General features: G+C 33.2%; 1 protein-coding gene and 1 long non-coding RNA gene across 2 annotated transcripts in view; one reads left to right on the top strand and one right to left on the bottom strand.

Annotated features, from left to right (window-relative positions):
* The window catches only part of LOC146998532 (uncharacterized), a 41044-nt gene extending 33499 nt beyond the window's left edge, over positions 1-7545 (bottom strand). Inside the window, exon 1 of the long non-coding RNA XR_015039320.1 lies at positions 7437-7545. This is a non-coding gene — a long non-coding RNA (uncharacterized LOC146998532). The remainder of the gene's footprint in view (positions 1-7436) is intronic.
* A 12342-nt stretch (positions 7546-19887) lies between these two features.
* Positions 19888-25669, top strand: LOC118183643 (histone H2B-like). Its single transcript, XM_035353238.2, has 2 exons — positions 19888-20045; positions 25239-25669. Exons 1-2 carry the CDS (start codon positions 19930-19932, stop codon positions 25504-25506), a joined length of 384 nt encoding a protein of 127 aa, XP_035209129.1. The 5' UTR covers positions 19888-19929; the 3' UTR covers positions 25507-25669.
* Positions 25670-26131: the final 462 nt, after the last annotated feature.

Raw genomic sequence — 26131 nt, 5'->3', positions numbered from 1 at the left:
AAAAACATTTCAACTTTGTACCCAGCCTAAAAGGTCTGCTTAAAAAGTTTTAGACTGTTTTTAGACTGTTTGAATATTGACTGTCTGAATAGCGCTATCTGCTTGCAATAAACGGAACTGTGGAGTAAAAAACCTTTTGATTCTATACTGCTAATCGCATTAGGATAAGCTGAGTTGTTAAGATGAAGATTATCGCTTGAGTTTGAATTTCAGTTGTGTTTGTAATGGAATAGTATTTAGAACAAAGATATGCGATAAAATATTGTTTCAAAAGTGGCAAAATTGCTAGCAAACTTATCAAATGATTCAGAACGCTTACAGTGAAGAATAGTTGTCGCAGTCTAACGTATTTTTGTGATTTGGTAGATTTTCGAGGAGGTAGAGATGACGAAAATGGGACATGCTGGTACAAGCAGAACCATGGAAGCTTTCTGTGCTGCGTTAAATTAAGATCGTCGATTAACGATTAGAACGCTAGCAGAGCATTTAAACAGTGATAAAGAAACTGTCTGTACAACAATTGGTGAGGATTTACGGAAAAAAAATTGTATGCACGTTTTGTTCCGCATTCATTAACAACAGAACAAAAGAATGGTCGAGTGGCGGTTTGTCAGGATCTTCTTGACAATAGAAACGCGATTCAGACTTTTTTTTAAAAAAAACGTCATCATAGTGATGAATCGTGCTGCTCCGCCGACGATTCAGAAACGAAAAGACAGAGTGGGTTGGCCAAAACTTGCCAAAGCTAAAGAAAGTGAGTTTCCAGAAATCAACACTGAAGACTATTGTTAGTGGTTTTTTTACCCTGTAGGGGATTAATGCACTAGGAATTCGTTCTTAAAGGGAAGACAGTGAATGCGGTGTTTTACATGTGTGTTTTGGATTGGCTACTGAAATGCATCGCACGTGTGCGTACGGTCTTTCATGCAAACGAAAACTCTCTCGTACTGCACGACAACGCGCCGCACTACAGTCCAGCTGTTATTCGTGTGTTTGGGGAAAACAAAAGTAGCTGTACTAACATTCCCCCCCCCTCCTGTTCGCCATTCTTATCACCACCAGATTACTTTATGCTTCCAAAACTGAAATTAAACCTGGAAGGCCATCGATTCGATGATATGAAGACGATCCAACAAAACGTTACAAGGGAGCTAAGAGGCATTCCATCACGCTATGGAACGATTTGTGGATCGTGCCAACCGATGTACAACTTCATAACGATTAAGTCTAGAATAATTGGTAAAATAAATTTTTAACACACTTTTTATGAGCTCCTTTCTAAAACTCTTTAGCCAAACTGTGTATTCACCTAGATTTTAATATAGCCCAATTTAGACAGACAGCTACTATATGTGCTTTCCCCTTTTAAATTAAAGCTTTATGTTGTTTCCTCTTTTAGATTAAAGAAATCATACCAAAGAGGATAGGATGAGCTTGGATTTGAATGGGCGTTTTTATTATTATGTATTATTTGAGTTTAAGTTATTTAAAACATCTCTATAAGAAAAGAATGGTGATAGTCAAAGAACGGTAAAATATCCTTTAATTTCTTGCCCTCATTAATTGAAACTTTGCAATATCATATGTACTGCCATCATTTAGTAATCTAAACCGAAAACTTTAATTTGAATACATAACAAATATCAAATTCAAGTAGTCTTTGTCTAGATCACTAATCGCCTGCTCATGATCATCAATTGCCTTAGCGCTAATTGCCTCTGGTTCCGTTTTGACGACAGAACTACCTACGTTATGACATTTTTATACTTTCCTCCATATTTAACATTTATTTCACTCATAAACAGAGCTGCTGTCGAACTTCCTGTTACGAACAGTTTCATGGGGTGTGAAGTAAGCAAGTTAACAAAACAACTGGTTCAAAGTATGGGATTTCGAAATTCCCCAGGAGCTCAAACAGGGAGAATAAAACGGCATGAACCGTCTCAGTATTTGCAGCTATAGAGTGACAAATGTAATATTACATATGAGGTTTGAGACAATGAATCATCAACGAGTCCGGTTTTATGTGCTTTCTTAAGTGCATATGCTAGATAATTCGTGTCGAATTTTGTTACATTCTAGCATTGCGTCGCTTTGTCACCGTATCACTCAGATTCTATCAATTCTCTTAAGATCCTCACTTTATTTCGTGTTGCTTTCTAATTTCGAGCATATTAAGAATTTTGTTTTGTTCAAGGTAAACAACTCCGATACAAAGCACTTGTCAGTGTACGTTGAAAACGTGTAATCTGTTACTATTTCTATATCATCATTGTTACTAATATTTATACCACAGCATGATAATTAGCTTATCGTACGCACTCATGAGTGGGCTACCGGTAGGATCACTGAACACTCTATTTCAGTCTAAGTTCAAATCCCGGCAAATAGGCTGGTTGCAAGTACGTTTTTCTAGTTTTCGCTATGTATAATATGAATACAAGTCGATTTTCCTTAAAACTTCATCCACAATGTCTTCTTATCAATTGTATTATTTATCTTGTGTAACTTACCTTATCCCAAATAACCCAAACCTGGCTATTCTTATAACATAGTTATTACTTGAAGACACTTAGTGTTCTAAAGAGTTAATGGTCGAACACGCTCGTGCTCTGTATCTCATGACTCAAATATGAATCACTGCCGTATGACACGCTTGCCACTTCCCAGGGCTGCAGTTTATCCCACAACGATTTGAAACTCACAAATACAGCAGGATGCATCTGCGATTACAAATATTGCTCACTTATGCCACTTTATACGCCCTATTCTATAGCTGCTAAGGACTTCTAAATGCCACACTTTGCAGCGGCTGTGTTCATGATCCCCGGAACGATTTGTGGTGATTATCGTCAGGAAGTCGGATAGCTTCTCTTGTAAGAAAAGCTTCCATGGAGGCAATCAACCGTTCTCTGATAGTTAACTCTCAAATGCCTCACCAAACCACGGTCCGTCAAGAGGAATTTCTTCTCTCAAATTCCAGCTATCAGTCAATCTGCTGGTACCATTACCAAAGGCAGTTTTATCAATTTTTAAATTTATACATATTCTTATGTTTCACTGGAGATACTGAACGTAGAATTGAAAAGCAATCATTTTTGAAATTTGAGGCTTGGAAAGATTTAAAAAATAAGCTTTGTAACTTATCAGTTAACCAACGTTTCATACAAAACGAGTTTTATCAATGCTATACAGGTTTTGAATTTCTAGTGATTAATAAATTGTATAATAAAGGCCTCTAAATTTATTATGCCTTCTGAATCTTACACATAATGAACGGTTGATGGTAGTAACACATATAGTTCTTCATGGATATTTGTTCCATGAAACATTTTTATATGCTTTATATCATATAAAAATAGTGGTTATAATCTCTTCAAATTTAATGATGTATATGTTTTTCATGATCTATTAATTAGTTTTTAATTACATGGACCTTTTAAATTCCCTAAAAAGGTGATAATACAAAGTTGATAATATCATTAGAATGATGTCTGAGAACGCTTAAGCACAAAAATAAAATTTGATATTTGTTTTGGCATGCAGAGAAATTAAAAAGAAAATTTGATTTCATTTTTTCATAATTTAATGCATACAGTTTTCTGTATACATATAATTTCATATACTAATTACTTCATTCCTATGTATCTTTATATTATTTACATTCCCCCTTTTTTTTTTTTTTTTTTTTTTTTTTTTTTTTTTTTTTTTTTTCAAAATATTCCGTAAATCTGGATATATTTATAGAAGAGTTACTATGTGCTAAAAGTTTCCTGAACCTTTTTGTAAATTGTAAATAAGGAAGGAATCATAGATGTTTTTCCAATTTCCCCATTTTGCAGTTCTGGTAGTTTATAGTGAGCTTAAAAATATCTTCTTTTCTCTCTTAGTCATCTAAAAGCAAACAGTTCTGCTTCAAAAATTTAATAATTCGCTTGACTGAATATTTTCGAAAGGAACTTTTAATTTTATCACCATCCCGGGAGTTCAAGAAATCGAATTCTATTTCCAAATAACCATAAGATAAACATTTCAGATATTTTCTGCACTTCGCGGAAGATAGTTTAACTTTTATAAGCAATAAAAATGTTCTTAAATTTATAGTTGGTATTCCAAATCTTAAGCCATCCGTTGATTTGTCTTAGCAAATAAAGAATTGTAAAATGCCTAGATAGAAACAGAGCTCTTCACCAGACGCTAGGAAAGGGAATTCAGCAAATCAGTTGGAATTAATTTGCTATATTTAGACCATTAAAATGACTTAAATGCAAGATTTAGTTATCCTTGGAAATAGCGTTGAAACGGATTAAATATGTGCCCCAGGTAATAAAGTTTATTTATTTAGAGCATTATAAATTCTTTAACACAAAATTTCAGGAACTTGAATTCATTTAAAAGTGCATTCAGCCCTTCTATGTATTTATTTAACTAAACCCAAAATTCCTAATTCAGCATTTTATAAAAGTTTAATTAGTTTTACCTCAGAAAGTTGCGATTTAGCTGCAGAGATATCTAATTATTTTTAATTTCTTCAATGGCTCTATTTCCGACGATAGGATGCCCCATCAGCAATCGAGCGTTAAAGACCATTAAGTACCGGTAGTTTCATGCAGATTTATACACTGGCAAATGGCCTGAATGCATGGATGCTTCCGTGGTTTTACTCATGTGTAACGTCAATACGAGACAGTTTCCATTAGAAAAATCTCCTTAAAGTCATTCCTCAGGCAAAGAGCGTAAAGTGCTTTGCCATATTTCCAACAGTCCAGTCTATCCAATAAAGCGAGATCACAGCAAATGTTCCTTTTATTTTTTTTAGATAAGGAAAGGATATTTCTCAAAGGACTTCATAAGGGACACTGGTTCCAACTTAAGTTACATATAGAAAACTCACAAGCCCATCCATGCAGTCAGCTCGCTCGTTGGAAGGCCGAAATACTATTTGCAAGATTCTTTTTTATTGGACCTTTGGTGGACGAGATTTAGAATTAATTTCATTTAAATGTAAATAAATGTGTCAAAAATATCTATAGAATGTTTTTCTTCGATTATAATTTTTCTAGTCAATAAAATTTATATATTTTATCTAATTTTCCTAGATAAATCAAATGACTGAATGCATTCGATTTTTTATATTCCCTAATATGAATTTGGAGCTTGAAGAATTATTGAAACAACATTAATTGTACTGTAAGTTTTCAATTTTTAAATCAGTCCCGGGATTGTTATTTTGACAGATAAGATATTAGTTTACTTTGATTTATTTGATTTTCACAAAACACGCAGAATTTTAAAGACAGTCAAATTTGCATCATTTAAACCATTTTAAATTTGAAATATAGGTCTATAAACAATGGTTTTGAAAATAAAGACCTCGTAAGGACTTTCATGGACATGTTGAATTCATGTTGAAGTCAGGATTAAAAAATCATGAACATGTTGAAGTCAGGATTAAAAAATCAGGATTAGAATTGAATATTAAACATATTGTTACCTTTTTTATTATTTCCTTCCTCTTGACGTTAAGTACGGGGTTCGTGCGGATTTGGAGTGAATTACGACTACACTACTTGATGAAGTATATGCTTATTTACTTTATTCTATAATTATACTTTATTTAACCAATATTAATCAGGACAGCATGTTTACAGTCGTCGAAGAACTACTATAAACACGCTGGAAGAGTAAGCGACACAGCCTTCAGGCTATCAGGCTACGTTGACGACAGCTTCATGGCAAAGCACCAGAGCACAGTTCCTGACTCTGCTCGGTCGTTGTTGGAACACCACGTACTCTCGAGACTCTCTCCGCTACAGCTCGCAATGCACTAGAGTACATCTCCCGACTCCTCGGTTAAGTCGTTCCCGAAGCTCAACACATTCTCTCGACTATGCACTAATCGCGATACACTAAGAGACTCTTTCGGTGCACTCGACGACCCACTCGCTCACCGACTGTCAACTCGATCGACTCCGCACATACTAACTAACTATGTATTAACTGACTAACTCTTTGCGTACCAGCAGGGTTTATATATAGTTTTTGGCTTGTGTTCGAGAACATTCTGGGCTAAACTGGTATGAATTCGTTCCAGAAGGTTCTCCATCCGTCCATGGCATATCTCCAATTTTGTCGCCAAATGGGCGAGTCCTAGAGAAATGTGGCAACACTACCTTCCCTTGCCATTTTTTGGAAACCCTAAACCTGCTTTTCGGGGAAGCTGTCTTACCGCACCTGGACATTTCGTAACGATATTATATCTCACCATTTGTCTTACTCTTAAGTAAAGTAAAAGCAAAATGCTTAAAATAAATCCAAATATACTATGCACAACACGATAAATACCAAAGAATTTTACTTACTTATTACGCGTGTAGTAACCAAAAGGTGTATTCAAGAATGCCCGGTATTATGTAAGGAAGCAATTTTGTGTTTCAGGTACTGTGTTTCAGGTACTGGTACTGTGTACTGTGTAACAGCAGTGTTGAGGAAATTTTCTTTATAAAATTTCACGTACTATACAAAATTTCACATACATGAATTTTGCAAATTTCTAGAAAATTATTCATAAGGAACATTTCACAATAAAAATAGTGTATTCTTTAAAACAGCATATTACATTTTTATTACAAATACTGTGAATAGACAGTCATACCTTATTTTTAAAAGCAGAAAAATAGATTATATATAGTATAAACAACATTTTACTTCCCAATTTCCACTTTTATTTAATTCGCTCTCTGCATCAAACTGACGAATATCAAGAACTGTCATTTAAAAGACTGATAAAAATCGCGTTTCCAACAATAAGAAATTTAAACTTTGTTTTCAATTAAGTCACCAACGACTTAATTAATTTAATTTTCATTCTTGTTTTGAATTATATATAGCCAGGAGTTTTATTCTGTAAAAGAAACATACTTAGTCAAAGATCAAACTTAATCTACCTTTTAAGATTTTAATAAATGTTTCATTCTTATTGTTAAATACAATATTTAAATTTAAAATACTTTCTTTCAAATTATTTACTAACATTTTTAAATATGATTTTCATAAATAATTTTTCGAATACAAAATTACACTTCCAAACGTCAAAATTTAAATTTGGAAGAGTTTTTTAATAGCGCGTGAGCCGCTTTAATTTCTAAAATAACTCATCAGTTCTTTTTAATTTCATTTCCTGTTCTTTCAAAATAATACGAAGCAAATAATTCTTCATGAGTTAAGTTATAATGCAACAATACTTTCCTTTCCATTTCCACACGAAAATTGAGCATCATTGAGAGAATTTTATTAATTTTTTAATATTTATCTTTTGCGGAGAGTAAGGATTCAGCAAAAGGGAAAAATTTTAATTTTATGGATTCTCTAAAACGACAAATTTTGAGGATTATTGAAATAGATGATATTCTTATAACACCAAAAATAGGTCTTACCTCTGAAACAAGTTATTGCCACAGCAATTATAATAACCAAGATATACCTCATTTTGACACCTTCAATGTTCAGTGTGCTTTCGTTTCTGAGAAACGATTGTTTTCCGACTGAATTTATATGATGCACACTTCTGAAGACCTTGCTATCTCTTGACATCTTGTGAATGCGGGTTTCTGATTAAAGGGGAAATGTAGTAGTAAACACAGAGCTCGCAACCCATAATTTTCGGTCAAAACCAACTACTTAAATTTTCGCTCAAAAGAAAAAAATTATTTGTTTCTGAATTTGTTTTGGTTGTATGTCGTTTTTAGCAGCAAGTACTAGATGTAAATGCATAGCTTCATATCATTTAGTAGCTGGTGCAGGATACTGAAATCGGAACTGTGTACATGAAAAGCAAGGGAGAGGGAGAAAAACAAATTCATTGATGAAGTTTATCGTCCTTTTGGTAAACCTATTTTTTTAATTCTTACTTAATCCTTAACGTTTATAAAATAATTAGATAATTAAACAATTGATATTTTAAATTTTTTAGTGTAAAAATTATATATTTTGTAATTATATATCACACAACCACCTTGGCGAAGTTTGGCGATTTTTTGCGACATTTTTAAAAAGGATTCACAAGCTCTCATATTTATTGTAATTCGACAAACAGTACCAACACAGCAAAAGGAAATAGGCCCTAGAAAGTTAAAATAAATATTTTAATTATTAAATATATAAAAATATGCTTATTAAATATATAAAAATCTGCTAAATCTGCGAATTTGTGCACGTTACTATCTTTTATAATATTTTCCGCTATTCTTCTACCCGTGTACACATCAATTTATTTTCACATAAAATGCAGGAGAGATTTGCACAAACTTGGCATCGAAAGCAACCTCTTTACTTTGTGCTTCTTTAGCCATTTTGCTGCAAAATGCTGCATTTCTACAGAAATTTTACAACAGTTTCTTTTTCTCTGCCAAATTCCCCAAACGCATACTTTAAAACTGAGTTTAAGGCGAAGAGTACCACGATTTGTCTACAAAAATCATTGGAACTTGGAGAACAACAAGAAGAATGCGTACTAAAATGGCGACGCCAAAGTTTGGCCCACTCTGAAAATTTTGTGACTTCTAGTAAGGTGGCTGCAATAATACGTAAGTACCAAATGTTTTAGTCGTTATATATTAAGAGGTGTAATTCTGAATGTGCTTCTAAAGAAGCAACTATAAGTTCTTTTATAGCGCTTGCTGTATAAACTATAGAAACACAGAAACAAAAACTGAGAATAAGCTCGCCAGGTCATTAATTTTGTCACATCCGAAAACTAGATTAAATACAAATAAACAGTACTTATACAAGTAAATTTCTTAGATATTCAGCTGGATATGATGCTTCCCTGCATGCTTCATACCACTGTAATAGAGAATATCCTTAGGGACAAAATATGAATGTCTCGTATTCTCTTTTTCTTACCACTAACTTCTCTAGAGACATTTCGTCTCGTCAGTTCTTAAGTGTCCTTATGCCGCAAAAGTATTACACTTTTACAAACATCTATGCTTTATCCGGAGCTCAAATCAGTACCAAACTATACAACGGCCTGTATTGATAATTACCATACTAATCAAAGCTGTAGTTATTAATTTGGCAGTAAAGGGAATAATTATTTTTTGGCCAAGAATACAAAGAGAGAATATTTAGCAAAATTTTAAATGCAACTAAATTTTTCGGAAAAACTTTTAAAACATATCAAATCCAAAACATTCCTTATCGATTGGCATATTGTTAATTACATAATGGCTAATGACATCCAGTAAGTGACAAAATATTACAAATGATTGTCACGTCTCATTTATTGCTAATCTGCTGGAACACAAATGAATTAAAGAGTTCGTTTTGATCAGTTTCATATAAACAGCCTCTACATAAATAACCACTCCTTTCTTTTTCCCGATCCACTATTAGGTTTTAACAGAAAAGTCATTTACAAATTAATTTGTAAAAAAAAAAAATCTGAAAGCTTTCAGATTTTACACTACGAGCAAAGGGGCGTTTTTTTTTAACGTTTTGTGTGTCACCTTTATTTATCAAATATATTTTTGCACTTAAATCATAGAATTCAGTTCAACAGCAATATCGCAAAATAATTTTAAAATGAGCATATCTTTAGAATTTCCGATACACAGTCTCACGCCCTAGATATAAAAATACTTTTTATTTCGTACAGTGTTGCCATTCCATGCTTTGAAATCGTTGTGTTTCTTAATTAAAAATTCTTTAATGTCTGACAAAATATGAAATATATAATAAAACGAATTCTAAATTCCAAATTACTGCTTCCGAATGTCCATGTTCCCTGGAGGATTACGTTATTCAAAATTTGATGGTTATTTTTATCACAATGCGAGAAACATAAATACATTTACGTAGATTTTTCATTATTTAATTTCCTTAAATATAATATAGGGTTGTTATAGTTGGTGGCAACAGTCTGAAAGGTGAATCAACACAAAATTCCAAAACGAAATTAATAGTCCTTCTAGGCTAACAAAATATATTAGAAAGCCACACGTTTTCTAGAATTTTATATGAATGTCGTGCTTTTAGAAATATCAGTACTATTTTATATTAACCATGATGACAAAATATTATTTCTGCATAAAATATTTCACTCGTTTTTCAATAAAAATATTTTCATTCGCAAAATAGTTTACATTTTTTTCAGAATAAAAATGTAGACTTTTTTTTAACTTATGGTCCCTGCTCCTAACTACAGATAGAATTTAAACAGAGCATATAAAAGATAAGTGCACTACAGATTTATGCTCTGTTTTATAAAAAGATAACGATGTTATTTTTTATAATACTAATTTGCTATAAAGCATCGGGGAACAAACACAACTTCAAAGAAACTAGGTCTTGCCTATATAATAACAATAAATTACCTGTCACCTAAATTTAGCGATATAATCTTGCTTTACATGCGCCTTAGAGATAAGATGGTTTCAGCTCTCAGAAAAATCTCAATGCCGATAAATTCGCATGGATTATTTTAATTATTACTATTTATATTGTTATGATTATTTTTAAAGCTAAAACCTATACCTTAATAATCTGATTTGATTTATAATTGTTTTCCTGTATTTCTTCATAATCTTCGTAGTTCTATTTTAATGGCTTGTTTCTACAAATATTAATGCTGCTTAAAATCAAAAAATATTAACAAATTTTTCTTTATTAAATAATGAACAAAACGAAAATGTATCATACTGTTACGTGGGAACAAGACATTAAATAATCGCCTTTACAGAATCCACCTACAATTTTATATCATGAAAAATAATAAAGTAGGGCAACGTTGATAAATTTATAAATATAATATATTATTTAGTAAAATAATTCGATGGTTAGAATTAATTGCTTTAAGTACTCACGTTTTTATCATTCGTGATCTGAATTGTAGATGAATTCTGTAAAGAAATTTTTTTAATCTATTGTTCCGATAAAACTGTTTGATTGATTTATTATTTTTTCTTCTTTTGGTTCATTAATTACTTTTATGAATTTTAAATCAAAGCTTATTTATAAAAAAATAACTTCTTTTTGCCTTATTTTATTTCAATCTTTTCAGTCTCAATGACACATCGTCAGTTAAATTATTCAATTGAAAAATTGTTTTGGACTTTATTGGAATTCGAAGTTTTTAACGTGTACAAGGTTCCAAGATACAGTCGTCTCTATCTTTCAGTTTCGCAGTTTCATGGCCACCGCAGTTCTCCAAATGAACCCCATGAATTTCTGGTTCTGGGGTTATCTGAAATCTGAGGTGTTCGTATAAAATCCAAGAGATTTGTCGGACTTGAAACATGCCATAAGGTATGAAATTATACAAATTCCTCCTGCGATGGTTCGTTCGTCATTATTATGAACAATCTCCCGCATGCAATGCGTTATTGTCTGCGAAGGTGTACATGTTGAAAACTTGTAATTCCAGTAAAACTTCTTTTCTCTCTCCTTTCTTGTCTTGTCTATCACTGGTTCTTTACAATGATTTTCTTTGCAAATGCTTTAAGCAGCAATTACTATCATACGTGTATCGTTCCAACACTATTTTCGGGTTTTCAATGCGCTTTATGTAGGAAAAAGTGGGCATTGATATTCGAAAATTTCAAAATATTTTCACTGTAACCGTAAACGTGCGAGCTCTATTGATTTGAAGCATCACAATCTCGAGCACATACCTTCAAATAACAACACCTAAAATTTCATCTCGACTGTTTGAGCGATTAGTCTGCAAGGGGTTCATACTGGAAAGCTTCTTTTATGCTCACCCTGTATACATACGTGCATGTATTCATTTGAGGAATAATCGTGAATGACGAAAAGAAATCTATGGTTTGTTTCTAAAAGACAAGTAGGGTGAAGCTGGGAAATTCCAAGTGAAGCGTATAAGAACTAAAAGGGAGGCAGCTTGTATGATTTTGTTATAAAAAGAGACTAGATAATACTTACTATCTATACTTCAAAAACGGACTTCCATCCGTATATTTCAATGTCACATTTTATAAAATTTCAAGCAACACTGCTGGGCTAAATCACTAATCGCAACTAATTTCTTGAGATCGCTGAGAACTTTGAACTAATGATATGTGAAGAACTTTTTTTTTTATCTTAACAGAAATATGGTAACTTTTCTCGGGCTACCTTAAATCTAAAAACCAGATTTTGCTATATTATCATTATTTCTAATTTCATTTAGCCTGTAACGGAAGTATCTCTTAAAATGAAACAGCTATTTTATACCTACAAAATAAAATTTTTAAGAAGTTTTTATCAACAAATATTTATTATAAAGCAAATTCCATTGAATTCTAGGAATCAAATAATTCACAGTATTAAAAGTTTATTTATTGAGCATGTGAAAAACAGTTATAGTAATTTTTTTCTGCATTCCCATCTCCAGTACTTCTTATAAATACCAATGCAGATGTACAGCTGCTAATTAAATGTTAGTTAAGCGAATTATTTTTTGCCACAGCTACTGCCAGTTTATTACATAATGATGCAGAACGTAAATAAAAGATCAAGATAATTTACTACAAAATGAGAATTAAATATGCTTTCCCTCAAATGAAATTGGGCATTGCACTTTGGACTGTATAACTTTTGATCATAATTAAACGGTACAGTAAAGCTAAGACTAAATTAGATCAAGTTAAATTAACTGATTATGACAGAGAAATCTGAGAACGCCATTTTTTAAAGAGATCCTAAAGGAGACGCAACTTACTTATTAAGTTGGTAGGTGCGTACCTTGGAACAGTTTGATTTTTTACGGATGGAAAAGTAAAATTTATTTATTAGATACATGTTGGGGATATTCGCGACATTTCATTTTTAAAAACAGATTCCAAACTGCTCCTTTTAATAATTTTGTTACAAAATATTATATTCCCCCCAGAAATTTTACCTCAGAAAAATTACCAGAAATTTGATTGAAAAATATTATCAGCATAGTTATCTTAAAAATGTTTGCCACAGTTTGGTGTATTCTGAAATTTGGTGACTTCAATAAGGTGGTTGCAAGCGTAAGTACCAAGGAAACTAGCTCGTACATGACCTTCCGTGCAGCAAGCCTGTTTGCCGAGATTTCAAACCATATCGAACAACCAATATTCAGCTGCCTTTTCATCTTGGCCATTGCTAGGCCAGTAGATATAAGATTCGTAACTGGTTAACCAACCTGCGACAGTAACGTTGAACTTGGATTAAATACATTCTACCCTAAGTAGTGAAGGGCCATCATTCACTGCATCTCATCATGATCAGATTAGTAATTCAAAATCAAATCGCTGAAATTAATTTAGAAATAACTCGAAGTTTGCAATTAATTCCGTGTCCGAATAATTCAGTCGATAAATGCAGCTACTAAAGAAAAGGTCCGAGATCTAGATGTTAGTGCACATACTTCATACAAGAAATTTCAAACCCTGATATTCCTTATAAAGTCATCTACGAAGACCTACCTCCACTTAGGTATATAGCCCTAGTGTGCTTTGCCATAATCAACTAAACAAAACCAAGGATGTGGCAACCTCAGAAATTTACTTACTATGCGATATATGCAGCTAGTATGAAAGATTATGAAACAAAAATAGTCATAATTGAATTTTATATTTTCACGCTTGTAAAACTAAATAGAAAAGCAAAACAAAAGTATCTTTCACGTGGCATTATTTTCTGTTTTCCTTAATTAGCTGATATCCCGTTTTCGTTTTCTCTATAAACTTTTATTCAATTTTAGGGCTATGTAATATTTTTATCTTGATTAAGCATATATATTAATCTGGGCTTTAATGGATATCTCCATTGAAACCCAGGTATTTTGAACTGAAGGTTTTTGTTACTAAAGAACATAAATAAAAATGTCTTAAAAGTTTTAAATAATATTAAGACTGAGGCATAAACAAAAACGAAACTTTTATCCAGTGAGTTTTTTTAAATATTCTAATTATCTTATAATTTAAATTTCTGCGCTTTCTTGGGTTTTCATCGACTTCAGTTTATAACTAAATTTCGTTAATTCATCACAAGTGAATTGCGATTTTCTTTTAATTGTCTGCTTAGTTAAAAAAATACTTAATTGACTTTAAATATGTTTGTGTTTTTCACATCATTATTAAAACTACGTAAAATAATTTATTTTGTTACTCGAAAGGAAATTACGTGATCATCCCGAAACGAGTATGAACCTTTTTATCATTAGAGTTCCGCCTAATTTAACGCTTTTAGGAGTAATTTATTTAAAATCTCGGTTATAAATCAACAAGGATAAGATTAATTGATAATTAAAAACAGTTTTCTCTGACTCCTTTTTAATTCGTCAATTCACATTTTGTACATTTAATGAACTTTATCTCTGGCAGCAAATTTTTTTAAGTATTTAATGGCGATTTACAAGTGTATGGTTGCTATTTTGAATTCGAAATTTTACGAGAAAACGTGCTGGAATACAAATCATTTTTATGCGATCGCATAATAATATTTTCCGAGAATTTTGTGCAATTCTTAGGCAATATTTTCCATTGTCCGAATATATTCGATCTATTTATGAATTTATATATTTATGAATATATTGATCTATTTATATTCGATCTGTTTGTAGATTTTCACTTGCATGAAAGGAGTTAATTTGAATAATATAATCTAAGTGTTTAACTGTGCTGCTAATAATTTACGCAGTTTCCATTAATATTGACCTAAACAAGAAGTGAACACTAAGTATTGTGCATGGAGAGTAAAATTTCCCCCTGTCAGGTATGCTGGTTTAGAGAAATCGATTGCCATATCAAAAAGCTCGAATTCGAATCTTGGAGAAAATTGTTTGTAAATATCTTTAGCAAGAGGTAATAAAAATCTTTTTGCTGCCAAAAGGAATTCAGGGTCTTAGTCAATGACAGGCATCTCTTCCTCTTGACTATGGTGAATCTGTTAGACTTAGACTATATTTCGAATCAGTAGAATAAATTGCAATGGAATTTACTTTCTAAGCCTCAGTCGCTAATGATGGCTACCCTTACGTGTATTTATTATGCCTAAATTCTTCGTGAATTCTATATCAGGGCGAACGAGTTTCAACACACTAAATTCTAAATTTCTGTGTATTTTTAATACAATAAAAATTAAACAAGATTTCCGAGATTCTTTCGTTAAAATGACACGTTTCCTCAGCCTGTCATGCCTTAAAACATAGTTTCACAGACGCAGAGAAGGAAATCACGTTTTCCTCTAATGATCACTGGTTTTATTTCGTTTATACCCTCTTATTTTCTTTCATCGTTTCCAAGCCAAGGCGTGTTGAATATGTCAGCCTGAAAACGTTTAAATCAAATGAATTAAGGGAATAAGAAAGTAAAGTTAATTTTTAAAATACGTTGCAACTCTAAAAAGGAGAAGGCCGGCTATTGTAACCCGCTCGCAAGAGAAAATTTTCAATGACTATCCATACAGAGCTCTTCAGCGTCTAATTGAGTAGTTGGTATCAATGAGAACAGTTCTATAGACTAGAGATTCTTAAGCCTGAAAGTGTGTACTCCTCAGAATCCGTGACCGAATTTTAGAGTCAAAAATTATTTGTTATTTAATTTTTTTTTATAAACAGGTAATACAAAAAAAATTAATTTATTTCCTACTTAAATCAAAAAAGAAAAATTTGTTAAATATTTTTTAAAAAATTTAAATACAGATAAAAATAATTTTAATTAAAAATTTAAAAAATTTTTATTTTTAATATGTGACATATTAAACATATTAACATGTGACATATTAAAATTTCACATGTTAAAAATTTTTAATTTTTTTAAATTAAAAAAAAACTGCATTAACATCAAGTGTCATCCACTGCAAGTTTAAAAAATGTATTTGAACTTGAGTGGATAAATAATAATATTTTATTAACGATAATAGTATTTTATTAACGATTGAAAATTTGAACAAGATAAGGGAGAGTGTGAGCTAATAGTAGGAATTTAAAAATACGATAGAAGTACAAAGGAAACTCATTATTTGGTGTTCTTAAAAGTGCACATCGTATGAAAGCAATTGTCAAATTCAAAAATCCATTGCTATGGACTCTTCTCTTCAAAGCTGCACGAACAAAGGAGAAAAGTTTCATTCAGTTTCATTCATTAGTAGACAGAGAAAATAAAAGCTGTGTAAATTTATCACTGCATTCCATTTCAGTAGGAAGTAAACACAGTTACTGAAAGAAATGTTTACAAATTAGTAGAACAAGAGTAACTAACAAAATCATCAACTTTTAAAATCAACTTTTATCAATGATCAGCTGTCAGTACTCCTCACAAAAACTTCATTCAAAAGGCATATCTTTTAGACATAAAATCTTTAAACAAAATTCTTAGAACTGGCTAAAAATTCAGATATATATTTTCAGAAGGGGTAGTGCATAATATCAGCTTAAACGTAAAAGTAAACCTTTTCTCCTCACGGAGTTCAGAGCAGAGAGAGTGCATAATGATTTGAGGTACTGCAAAGTTTCGGCAGTGTGGTTCCCATTCCGCTTACTGTGCTGCATAATGTTTGTGCGAGCCGCCCAGATGGTATAGCGGTTAGAGAAGCCTACTGCGGTACCAAAGGACCCAGGTTCGAATCTCGGAGAAGGCGTGGATATTTGTAAATGCATAGTGTTCGTGGTTCATGTGGGCATTCTAAATATGCGGTGAGCCGAATGTCCTGTCGAGAGATTGGTGGTAGGAGAAGAGAGGGGATGTACTGTCACTTATATGGTGCTCAAGACCAAAGACAGATTGCGTTAAAGACAGGCGCAATCTGTCTTTTGTCTTGAGCACCATATGCCACTTCTTGCCACGCTGAATTTCGTTTGCTTATTCTGATGTCACTGTCAGACAAGTGAGATAAGTCACAACAAAAACAACATGTCTCTGAGAAACTGGCTTTGGAAACCGAATAAAGAAACTAGTGGACCTTTCAGAAGAGGGGAAAATCACGTAGGAAATTAAAATGTTCAGTAATTCATACTTACTCTAAAGAAAAAGTGTTACATGAATTTGCAATTGCTTTCTGACTCGTCTCTATAATAACATGACTATGCAGACATTCGATGATGAAACGAGATCTGCTTTCCTAGCAACGGTGTTCTGCGTAGGCCATTTAATGGTTGTTATTATCAACGACAAGTAAATGCCATACGCATATTCACAAAGCCTACAGACCATTTCTCTACGGGCTGCTCTCATTGGAGGAAACATCTGCTTGGCGGTCATATTTGGAATGGCGAGTTATCGCCTTAACAGCATTTATTTCATTCGATATTTTTTTTAGTTTATGAATGAAAGCTTAGAGCAATTGTGTGGAATATATTTTAAGTAACCTACTGATCTTATTAATAGTTTATTTGTATTTGAATTTAAACTTTTAAAAGTACGTAACTGTTTTAGAAGAAAAAGTTGTGTACATGGAGGTAGCATATGCACTTTTTCGTCATTTCTGCTAGAAAGAGTCTGTTGTGTAAATTTCCATAGGGCATTAATTTATACAAATAAAGGAATATTAAAAAATTAACCAAATGAAAACATTCAGTAAACATTTAAGGGCGTAGGATACCTATTCTTTTTATATAAATTATGAGTAAGTATAACTAAAATTGTATTTTATTCCATCATGCGCTATTTCTATTGAAACGCTTTTCGGGATTTTGGATCGTAATCTTGCTACTGGTATCTGCTACGAAGAGTACAAAACAGTAAATAAAAATAAGTAAAATTAACATTAACAAAAATAGAAAAAATAAAGGCGTTTAATTTTTAACACCGCACCCGAAGGCGAAAAGACAAATAATGACAAAGTCATTCAATAAAGTTAAAATAAAAATAAATCCGTGCAGAACAGAGTTAATCAAAGCTACGAGCAGGGATAGAACCGGCGACCTAGAAGTCTGAGAAATTTTCTCGCCCTCGTTATCGCTGAGCTGCCGTTTCTCCGGTAGGTTATGCACACCTTTTCGTACACGACGCTCATATACAAATTGTGAAGACGATGAACCAAAAGTCGCCAAGCACTAGATTCTGTAACCCTACGTTTCCCGTTTTAACCAATCGGCGCAAACAGCAGCAGAAACGATCTCTAGGCTTTGTGAATAAGCATGCGATACTACTCCGTATGAATCTTAAATAGTCCCTTTAGCTACTACGAGTAAGGCTATGGTGAAAGTGTCTTTAGATGTTACCCCTACGAACTGTCACCATTGGCCCTCAAAGTCAGAAAAACGTACCGGCTATTATTTCAACCATGCTTCTTAAAAGGTTTCTTATTTTACATAAGGTTTACGATAGCAAAAGCATCTATTTTGTGCTCTTCCTTAATTAGTTTTTAGTTTCTTTAAGTTTGTCTGAAAAAATACAACAAACTAAACGGTGAATAGTATAATAGAAGTTTAATCATTCAGTTTTACTTTCAACACGAAAACATCTGCAAATTCTGAAAAATTCAGATTCTTTTACGATTTTGCTGCATGCATGTATTAAACAGTATTCAGGAAATTTGTATTTGAATAAATTCAGAAGTAAAATGTAAAAATCCCTCACTAACAGATTTTATTTGCGAGTACTTATTTCCTAAATATATTCAGTTTCATTCATTTCATTCTCTAAAATAGATAGATACACGGAGATATATGTTAATAAAAAGTTTTCATGTTAAAAATTTTTCATTTCCAGTTTTTAAATGACAGATATTAAATTCGAAAGATAAGATATTAGATTCGAAAATATTAAAAACGGAAATTTGAAAATATTAATAATCGTAAAACGTTTGTGCAATGACTGTAATTTTTCATGCTTTCCTTTCAAATGGCGGACATTTGCTTCTCAAACATTTGGTTAGAATGAGCGAATCCATCAGTCATTTAGTATTTAATCATGGAGAACATTGCACAGCTCACTAAGCCCATAAGAAAGGGAACAGACATACGAAAACAACAAAGACATTCGAGACCCATCTCTTGATTTCGGACAAGCAGTCAACCTTTGCTAACCATTCACAGCTGCAGTTCTTTTATACTAACACATGAAAAACCAGGCTGTCTCCCAGACAGTATGGTGGATAGGGGAGCCTACTACGGTACCGAAAGGCCCGGTTCGAATCCCGGAGAAGATATGGAGGTTTGTAAATGTATAGTGTCGGTGCGGCACTATACATTGACATAGCACCGCTCTAAATATGCGGCGAGCCGAAAGTTCTCTCGTATGGATTGGTAGGAGAGGGATGAGAGACCCCCGAATCCCCCAAGAGTGCTCTACCTCAAAATTGGGGGCTGAAAAATAGAAGCCCAACCTCTTTTCGGAGTATTCTCTGGCAGACATTATTCCATGTACTGTGAACAAGACAATAACAAGCGCAGGCTGAGAAACAAACTCTTTTATCGGCCGCCTAGACGGTATAGTGGTTAGGGGAGTCGATGTGGTACCAAAGGGCCCGATTTAGAATCTTGGAGAAGGCATAGTTGTATTTGTCCGTCCCCCCATATGAGGCAAAGGTGGCCCACCTATTGGGTGCCTCCATAATAAAGTGGCCAACCTTCTGGCTACCACCTTTGTAGTGGCCAAAGTCTGTGGACGGTTTGGGCCCGCCATAGAGGAGGGGGGGGGGCAAATGGTCTGACACTGGTGGTTCGAGAAATCTTTCAAAGGCATCAGAGAAAGAAGCAGGAAATATTCAACGTAATGTGACGTTTGTAGACCTAAGCCAATGAAATGTTCTTTTCCCGTCTTGTGAATAATATTAAACTATTAAAATACGCCCAAGTTGCATTTACATTACGCTTTGCTCAGTATTTCAAGCCTTTTTATTCAAATTGTATTCAGTTTAACGTTACGGGTGTTCATTGGCTAAATTTTAGTGCTTCCAGCATGATGAATTACATTTAAAGAGTTTTGCGGTGTTCTTCCAAGTTATGTGAAAATGTCTGCCGTTTCAAGTACCAAAAGCGAAAAGAAACCTAGGATTTCGAAGAAGTATGATCATACTGTCACCCAAACCAAGAAAATTAGGAGGAACAAAAGAAAAGAATCTTACAGGTAAGGTGACAGGAATCTTAAATTTTTATTTAAAATTTTAAGTTTTCTTCAGCTTTACTTTATAATATTACTAATGGAGCAAATTAAAACCGAGCTTCAATCATGTTTAAATAAAAAAGTTACTCCGTTAGATAGAAAGGAATTTTATTTATTCATAAACATTCAGCATGAGTACAGAAATCTATTACTTTTTTCTGCATTTGATGTTAAATATTCACAAATGCGTCCCTTTAATAAAATTTACTTAGCTTATTATTTGGTGAGAATAAATAATTTGCTGAAAATATTTTCTTTTAATAAGCCGTTATGAAAACATCCTAATCTAATTTGTACAGCGTCACCTTCTGAGAAATAATAAATAATCTGAAGTTAAGGATTTAAAAAAAAAATCTGAAAGCTTTTAGATTTTATATTAAGATAAATATTAAATAGTAATGTTGTTCTAACTAAATGGTGATGAGTATTTATAGAATGACTGATTGGTTTATAAAAGCAAATTTCAGTTAAAATATGCATTATACAACGTTTTAAGTACTTGATGGTTATCTAGTGTTAGATTTGTTTCAAATAAACATCCGCTTTCCCGAGTCGTGTGTGCGAATTTTCGACATCGAAATGTTTAAGTATAAATTCCAGCCCACGCTTGGTTTCTCGAATTTCTGCTACTTACCCCACCACCTCTCTGCGAATTTTTTGAAAGTCTTTTTTGTGCGCTAAAATAATTGTTTTAACTATTATACATCGATAATATACCTCCTAATCAAAAATCTAGTTAAATGGTCTTAGTAATTTCTTTTCTTTAGTATATTCTGATTATTCGCATTTTCATTGACTTGGGCAAACATTTTCCCCAACTGTACGATTCTGTTCATAAATAATTAAAAAAATCGTTTTATTAGGATTAAGAAATTTTTATGGTAGATAATTACACTTTTAAACTTGGTGCAAAATATTCACAGAAGCGACGGTTATATTTCAAGCCTAAAATATGTATGTTCGGTACAAACACGTACATAATATGCGCTTGCTTGGGTTGGCTATTCTTGCATGTGTACTTGAAAATACACCAAAAACACGGCAACTCTGCCGAATGTTGGATACGAGGGTTCTGATCATCGGAATGTACTCTTTGTTTGCAAATGAATAATTTCAGGTTTTATAATGATGTTCTTTCTCCTTGCATCGATTAGGAAAAACACTTTCATTTTCGCAAGTTTAATAATAGTGTAGTGTATATTTTAACCGAGAAAGTGAAATCGAAACTGTACTTTCATTTATGCTAGCTTTACTGAGAATTTTTCCTGCAGAACTGTCTACTTCTTCTGCCTTCAGCATAAGAATGTTTGCGAACATTCTCTGAAAGTGCGCAGATAAGTTGATCAGACCACTTCCAACTCGCAAGCTTAGACCTCAACTTTGTAACCTAGTTTTGATTCCCGATGTTTGCTTGTTTTCTTTTGCGGCCTGACGTTAGTCTCTCGTCGCTTTCCATCTCAGTGGCATACATGTAGTACAAGAGACGATAATCTCCATACTTTCTTGACCGTTCACGACTCGTTATGTGTTCTGGGAGACCTAATTTTGCTAACTAACTCATTAAGGTCCATATGTGTAATTTCATAATCCGTATCTCTAAAAGTGCTGGTTTTTATAGTTTATTTGATTACAACAAAGCTTTCGAGGAGGAATTGCTAACGGAAACTTGGTCATATACACGTTACACATGAGGGGGGGAACCACGAAAACGCTCCTACAGGCGAGTCCCTTTATCGGCGTTCGAATCCTGAACCGAATTTCTAGTGTTCAGTGTCTTTAGCGCTCGGCCGCTGGTGAGCCCTGGTTTTTATGAGTTTCATAAAAAAAAGAAATTGCAGAAATATGTAGCGGTCTACTTTCACCTAGAAGCACATTTGCGAAACTAAATATTTAATTGTTCAAGGTATTTTGTTTTGGTTTCGTTTCTCCTTCATTTCCTTATTTTATAATCAGTTTCTTCTTCTCATTCGATAATTAAGTCAATTTGATTTTATTTTACATTTAAATATTCTGCGGTATTTTGATTCTCAAATCTTGCCCGACAAGATTAGAACTTACGAACTAAGACATAACATGCAAAGGCCTTTTTAAATGTTGCCATAAGTAATTTCCAAAATCGATCATTTTTATAAACGAAGAATTACTGTCTGCTTTCCTTTAATGTTATATCTACGAGTTTCATCGAGTCGTTCATTTCTAAGAGTCATGTCCTTAAAAGTTTAATGGTTCTTCAAATGCAAATTATTTTATACAGTAACATGGAGATCCTTGGATTTTTATTCAAAATATATTTGCTTAAATAGTTATAAATTTCTGCACTGATTACCAGACACAGCCTCACAAAAATATCAATTTAGTTTGTACCCACATGAGTCTAATAATCCTTTTACAATCTTGATCTTTTAGCTGAAGCAAGTGAAATAATTAGCTAGGTTTTAATTAAAAGTGCTAATTTCTTAAAAGCAAAGAAAATGAGACTCTTTCTAACAATGCGTAATACTCCCTTTACCTTTTTTGTTAGATTAAAGCAAAGCTCTCGAGGGCTATCTGCCTAATGACAGGTAGGCCTTCGTGGAGGATCTTGCTAAAACACTGTCTCGTATACACGTTACACATGGGGGGGGGGGTAATCACGAAAACGCGCATGCAACCATCACGTTTGCCAGGATTCGAACCCCGGACTGAACTAATAATAATCAGAGTTTACCACTCGGCCCCTCCTTTCCGTTAGATACTCGTAGATAGACTTCAAATGTTTTGCCATAATTAAAAACCCACCAAAACTCAGTACCTTTTTGGGAGATCACATTAAAGTGTCTTCTTAATGTGAAGTGTGCCTAAATGCAAGACTCTTGTCTATTTAAATCAAATGAGATACGTCTACAAAACATAATTATAATAAAATTTTAATTTTTATTTGCTTTTTAATGTAGCTTTTTGTTTATTTTACTGAATACTCATTAAGCATGGTACATGAAAATTATCCGTAAGCGTTTTTTTGATCAAATTTATTGAGAAACTGTCATAACGGCAACTTTATAGTAGAACTTTTGTATCGATTAATAATTTTTTTCATAATAAAGGCAAACATTATATATATCGAACTTTAGAGATGAGGAACCTATGAATCAGTATATAGTGAGCGTAATTTAAACCATGTTTCTTATTTAAGCTATTTAATACGAGAGGACTAGCTAAGGGAATAAGTGTTTCCTTGGGAGCTTTCAAAGAAAAATGTTTCTATTCACGTTTTACACGAGAAAACGCCCATCCAGATAACCTATTCATGTCTATCTCCTGGTGTTTGTGACTTTATTCACTTTGCCTTCATTCGATCTTTAGTTATACTATGCACGGATGGCCGAGAAACACGTGGTGATTTGGTTTCTGTAAGATAAACTGCTTAAGCACAAAGCTAAAGCTTTTAAAAATTTAGCCCCCCCCCCCCCAATGGCTCGCTCTCACCTGAAAAAAATTCATTTTAATTCTTTCAAATATTCAGAGTATTTTGTCAGAAATGTCGATATACAAAACTGGAAACTTTGTCTTAAATAGAAAAGTGAACGCTTTTGATTTGTGTGAGGCACAAAAAAAGGTTACGTTAGATTATTCCAATGCGGCAAACCACGCAATGACGGGATGCCTAGGGGACATGATATTTTCACAGAAGACTTTACAAAGAAACCCAATACTTATTCACGTTACCGATGAGAAAATACAGCGCAGAATATGCAGAAATGATTAGAATATTACATTCACCTGGGTTTGAACCCTCGGTTTAATTCTCAGCGTTCATACTCACTCGGCCACTGGTTGGGGGCTTGAAAACCAGCAAGTGCTGAGTATGGAATTTAATCAAATAGGGTCTGAAGTTATTTATTCGGAACGAAATTATGATTTATCTATATTTCTAATTTCTTTTAGAGATTTTGCCACTCGGGCTAGTGAGGGCAAGCCTTGGAGTGTTTTTCATCAAACCCAGCTTTTGTTCCTGACCACCCGCGAACAGTTGCGCTTGCATCTTTTAGACTATTGACGGGACATGACTGTCTACAGAATCGTTTATTTCGCATTGGACTAGCTGATTCGCCGTTGTGTGTTTTATGTGATAGTGGGCGGCGGAACATTTGGACGAGTATAAAGCACTGACAGATTTTTCTTGTAGATTTCAGCGCTATTGGCAAGCAAGGAGTTTAATGGCCTAACGGCCAATGTAACTGGCATTTGACAAATGTTTCTAATTAAAGTTTTATTTTTCGAATTTAATTTACAACAGTAAACGTGATTCTTAATTTTTCGTAGAATATATTGCTAATCTTGTGGTACAGTAAATTACAGGCAGCTAAATAGCGAACACGTAGGTTTCTTTTACTAATACCATTCAGTTATTTAGTTCTAAATGTAATTTTGTCATGTGTTGCATGAATATGAAATTACATTAGAAAGCCTTGTACGAATATATTCCTCTCTGGCAAATAGCTCTCGGTGTGTTTACCTCCACTATCCACTAAATAATCGTTGTTCGTGTAACATTCGATTCGATGCTATACAAACTTCTGTATTTCGTAGATGCTACGTACATTTCCTTTCAAGATTTGGATTGAATTCATTAAATTACGGCATAGAATACTACAGCTAACTGCCTAAAGGGATTAATAACTTCCTAGAGCGGCTTTCTAAAAGAAACTGACTCAAGTATCAACTCTTACATCACAGCAATGTGAAGCAGTTTGCTTAGAAACGTTCTCTTCAGAACTCTCATTATGCAAAAGCATGCTCATGTAACGTGCCCTTTCGAAGAAATTTCAGCTCTGCCCAAACTATAGGTATTCAGCCATCTTATACGCTCAGCCACTGGTGGACCCTCATCGATTATCCTTAAATGTTGCTCTTTAGTGTGTGTTTCAGAGCAGATAAAACCTGCATTAAGTACTAATTAGTTAAAATAGGATTCAGTTTATGCATATTTGCAACAAATATTTTTCCTACTTTTAGAGCCTTTGAAAAATAACTTACAATGCTTAACCCTTTGTAGATCAAAGCTCACATGAGCGGTTAAAAGGAATTATTTGTACATAAACTATATTCTAAGCTTAATTTTAAAATTTAGTTGAATTTACTAAAGTTATTTCATTGCACGTTTTTTCTTTCTTTCAGTACCTATATTTACAAAGTTTTGAAGCAAGTTCATCCGGATATTGGTATTTCAAGCAAGGCTATGATTATAATGAATAACTTCGTAAATGATATATTTGAACGTCTGGCTGCCGAAGCAAGTCGCTTGACGAACTATAACAAGCGGAGCACGATCAGCAGTCGAGAGATTCAAACGGCCGTAAGGCTTCTGCTACCAGGAGAACTTGCCAAACATGCCATCAGTGAGGGCACAAAAGCAGTGTCAAAATACACATGCGCATCTGCATAGTTTTTTGTACAGAATTCGCTTGTTGTACAGGCATATTGTTAACCGATCGGTAAGAGTTGCTGACAATCTGAATGTTCCTATACTCTTTTGATACTTCAGATTTCCATTGTTAATAAGGATAACGGAACTGTTATTATTGTTAATAAAATGCTTGAATATTCTTTCCCATCGTTCCTAAATGTTTTCCATTGTTAACAGAATAATGGAACTGGTATACATATTTTTATTCGCACACCAACTTTAATCTCTGAACAGAGAAAACAAAGGTGAAGCTTGGCTAGCATTTAACAAGAAATGTCATCTTTCTTTACCAAGAACTTTTGTTATCTTACTTTCAAGAAGAGATTCGTAAACTTTACAAGAAAGTATCACTTCATTCATTATTTACCCATTATATTAATTACAAGGTGATTTATTGTTACAACCTACATTTTACATCTGAATTCCCTTCATTTTATTGAGTTTTATCGTGAGAATGCTATTTTCACCCTCTTATGACTATTCCACATTTATGGCACTATGAATTCTTGGTGTTTATAGCGATGCATTTCGTAATGTTTTCTGATATCGAGATTTTCATTTAAGTTTTGTTGATACCTCTTAAGGTTAAATTTTCCTGATATTT

The sequence above is a fragment of the Stegodyphus dumicola genome, chromosome 2, assembly GCF_044657685.1.
Source record: "Stegodyphus dumicola isolate Sdum_Otavi_A_Nest chromosome 2, ASM4465768v1".
Lineage (NCBI taxonomy): Eukaryota > Metazoa > Arthropoda > Arachnida > Araneae > Eresidae > Stegodyphus > Stegodyphus dumicola.
Note: the sequence above shows the minus strand (reverse complement) of the source record. Positions and strands in the feature narration are given on the sequence as shown.

Excerpts from the sequence above, each read along its gene's own strand:
- LOC118183643 (XM_035353238.2), top strand. The coding sequence starts at position 19,930 with ATGTCTGCCGTTTCAAGTACCAAAAGCGAAAAGAAACCTAGGATTTCG. Across the intron at positions 20,046-25,238 it reads AAAAGAAAAGAATCTTACAG|TACCTATATTTACAAAGTTT; the intron begins GTAAGGTGACAG and ends TCTTTCTTTCAG.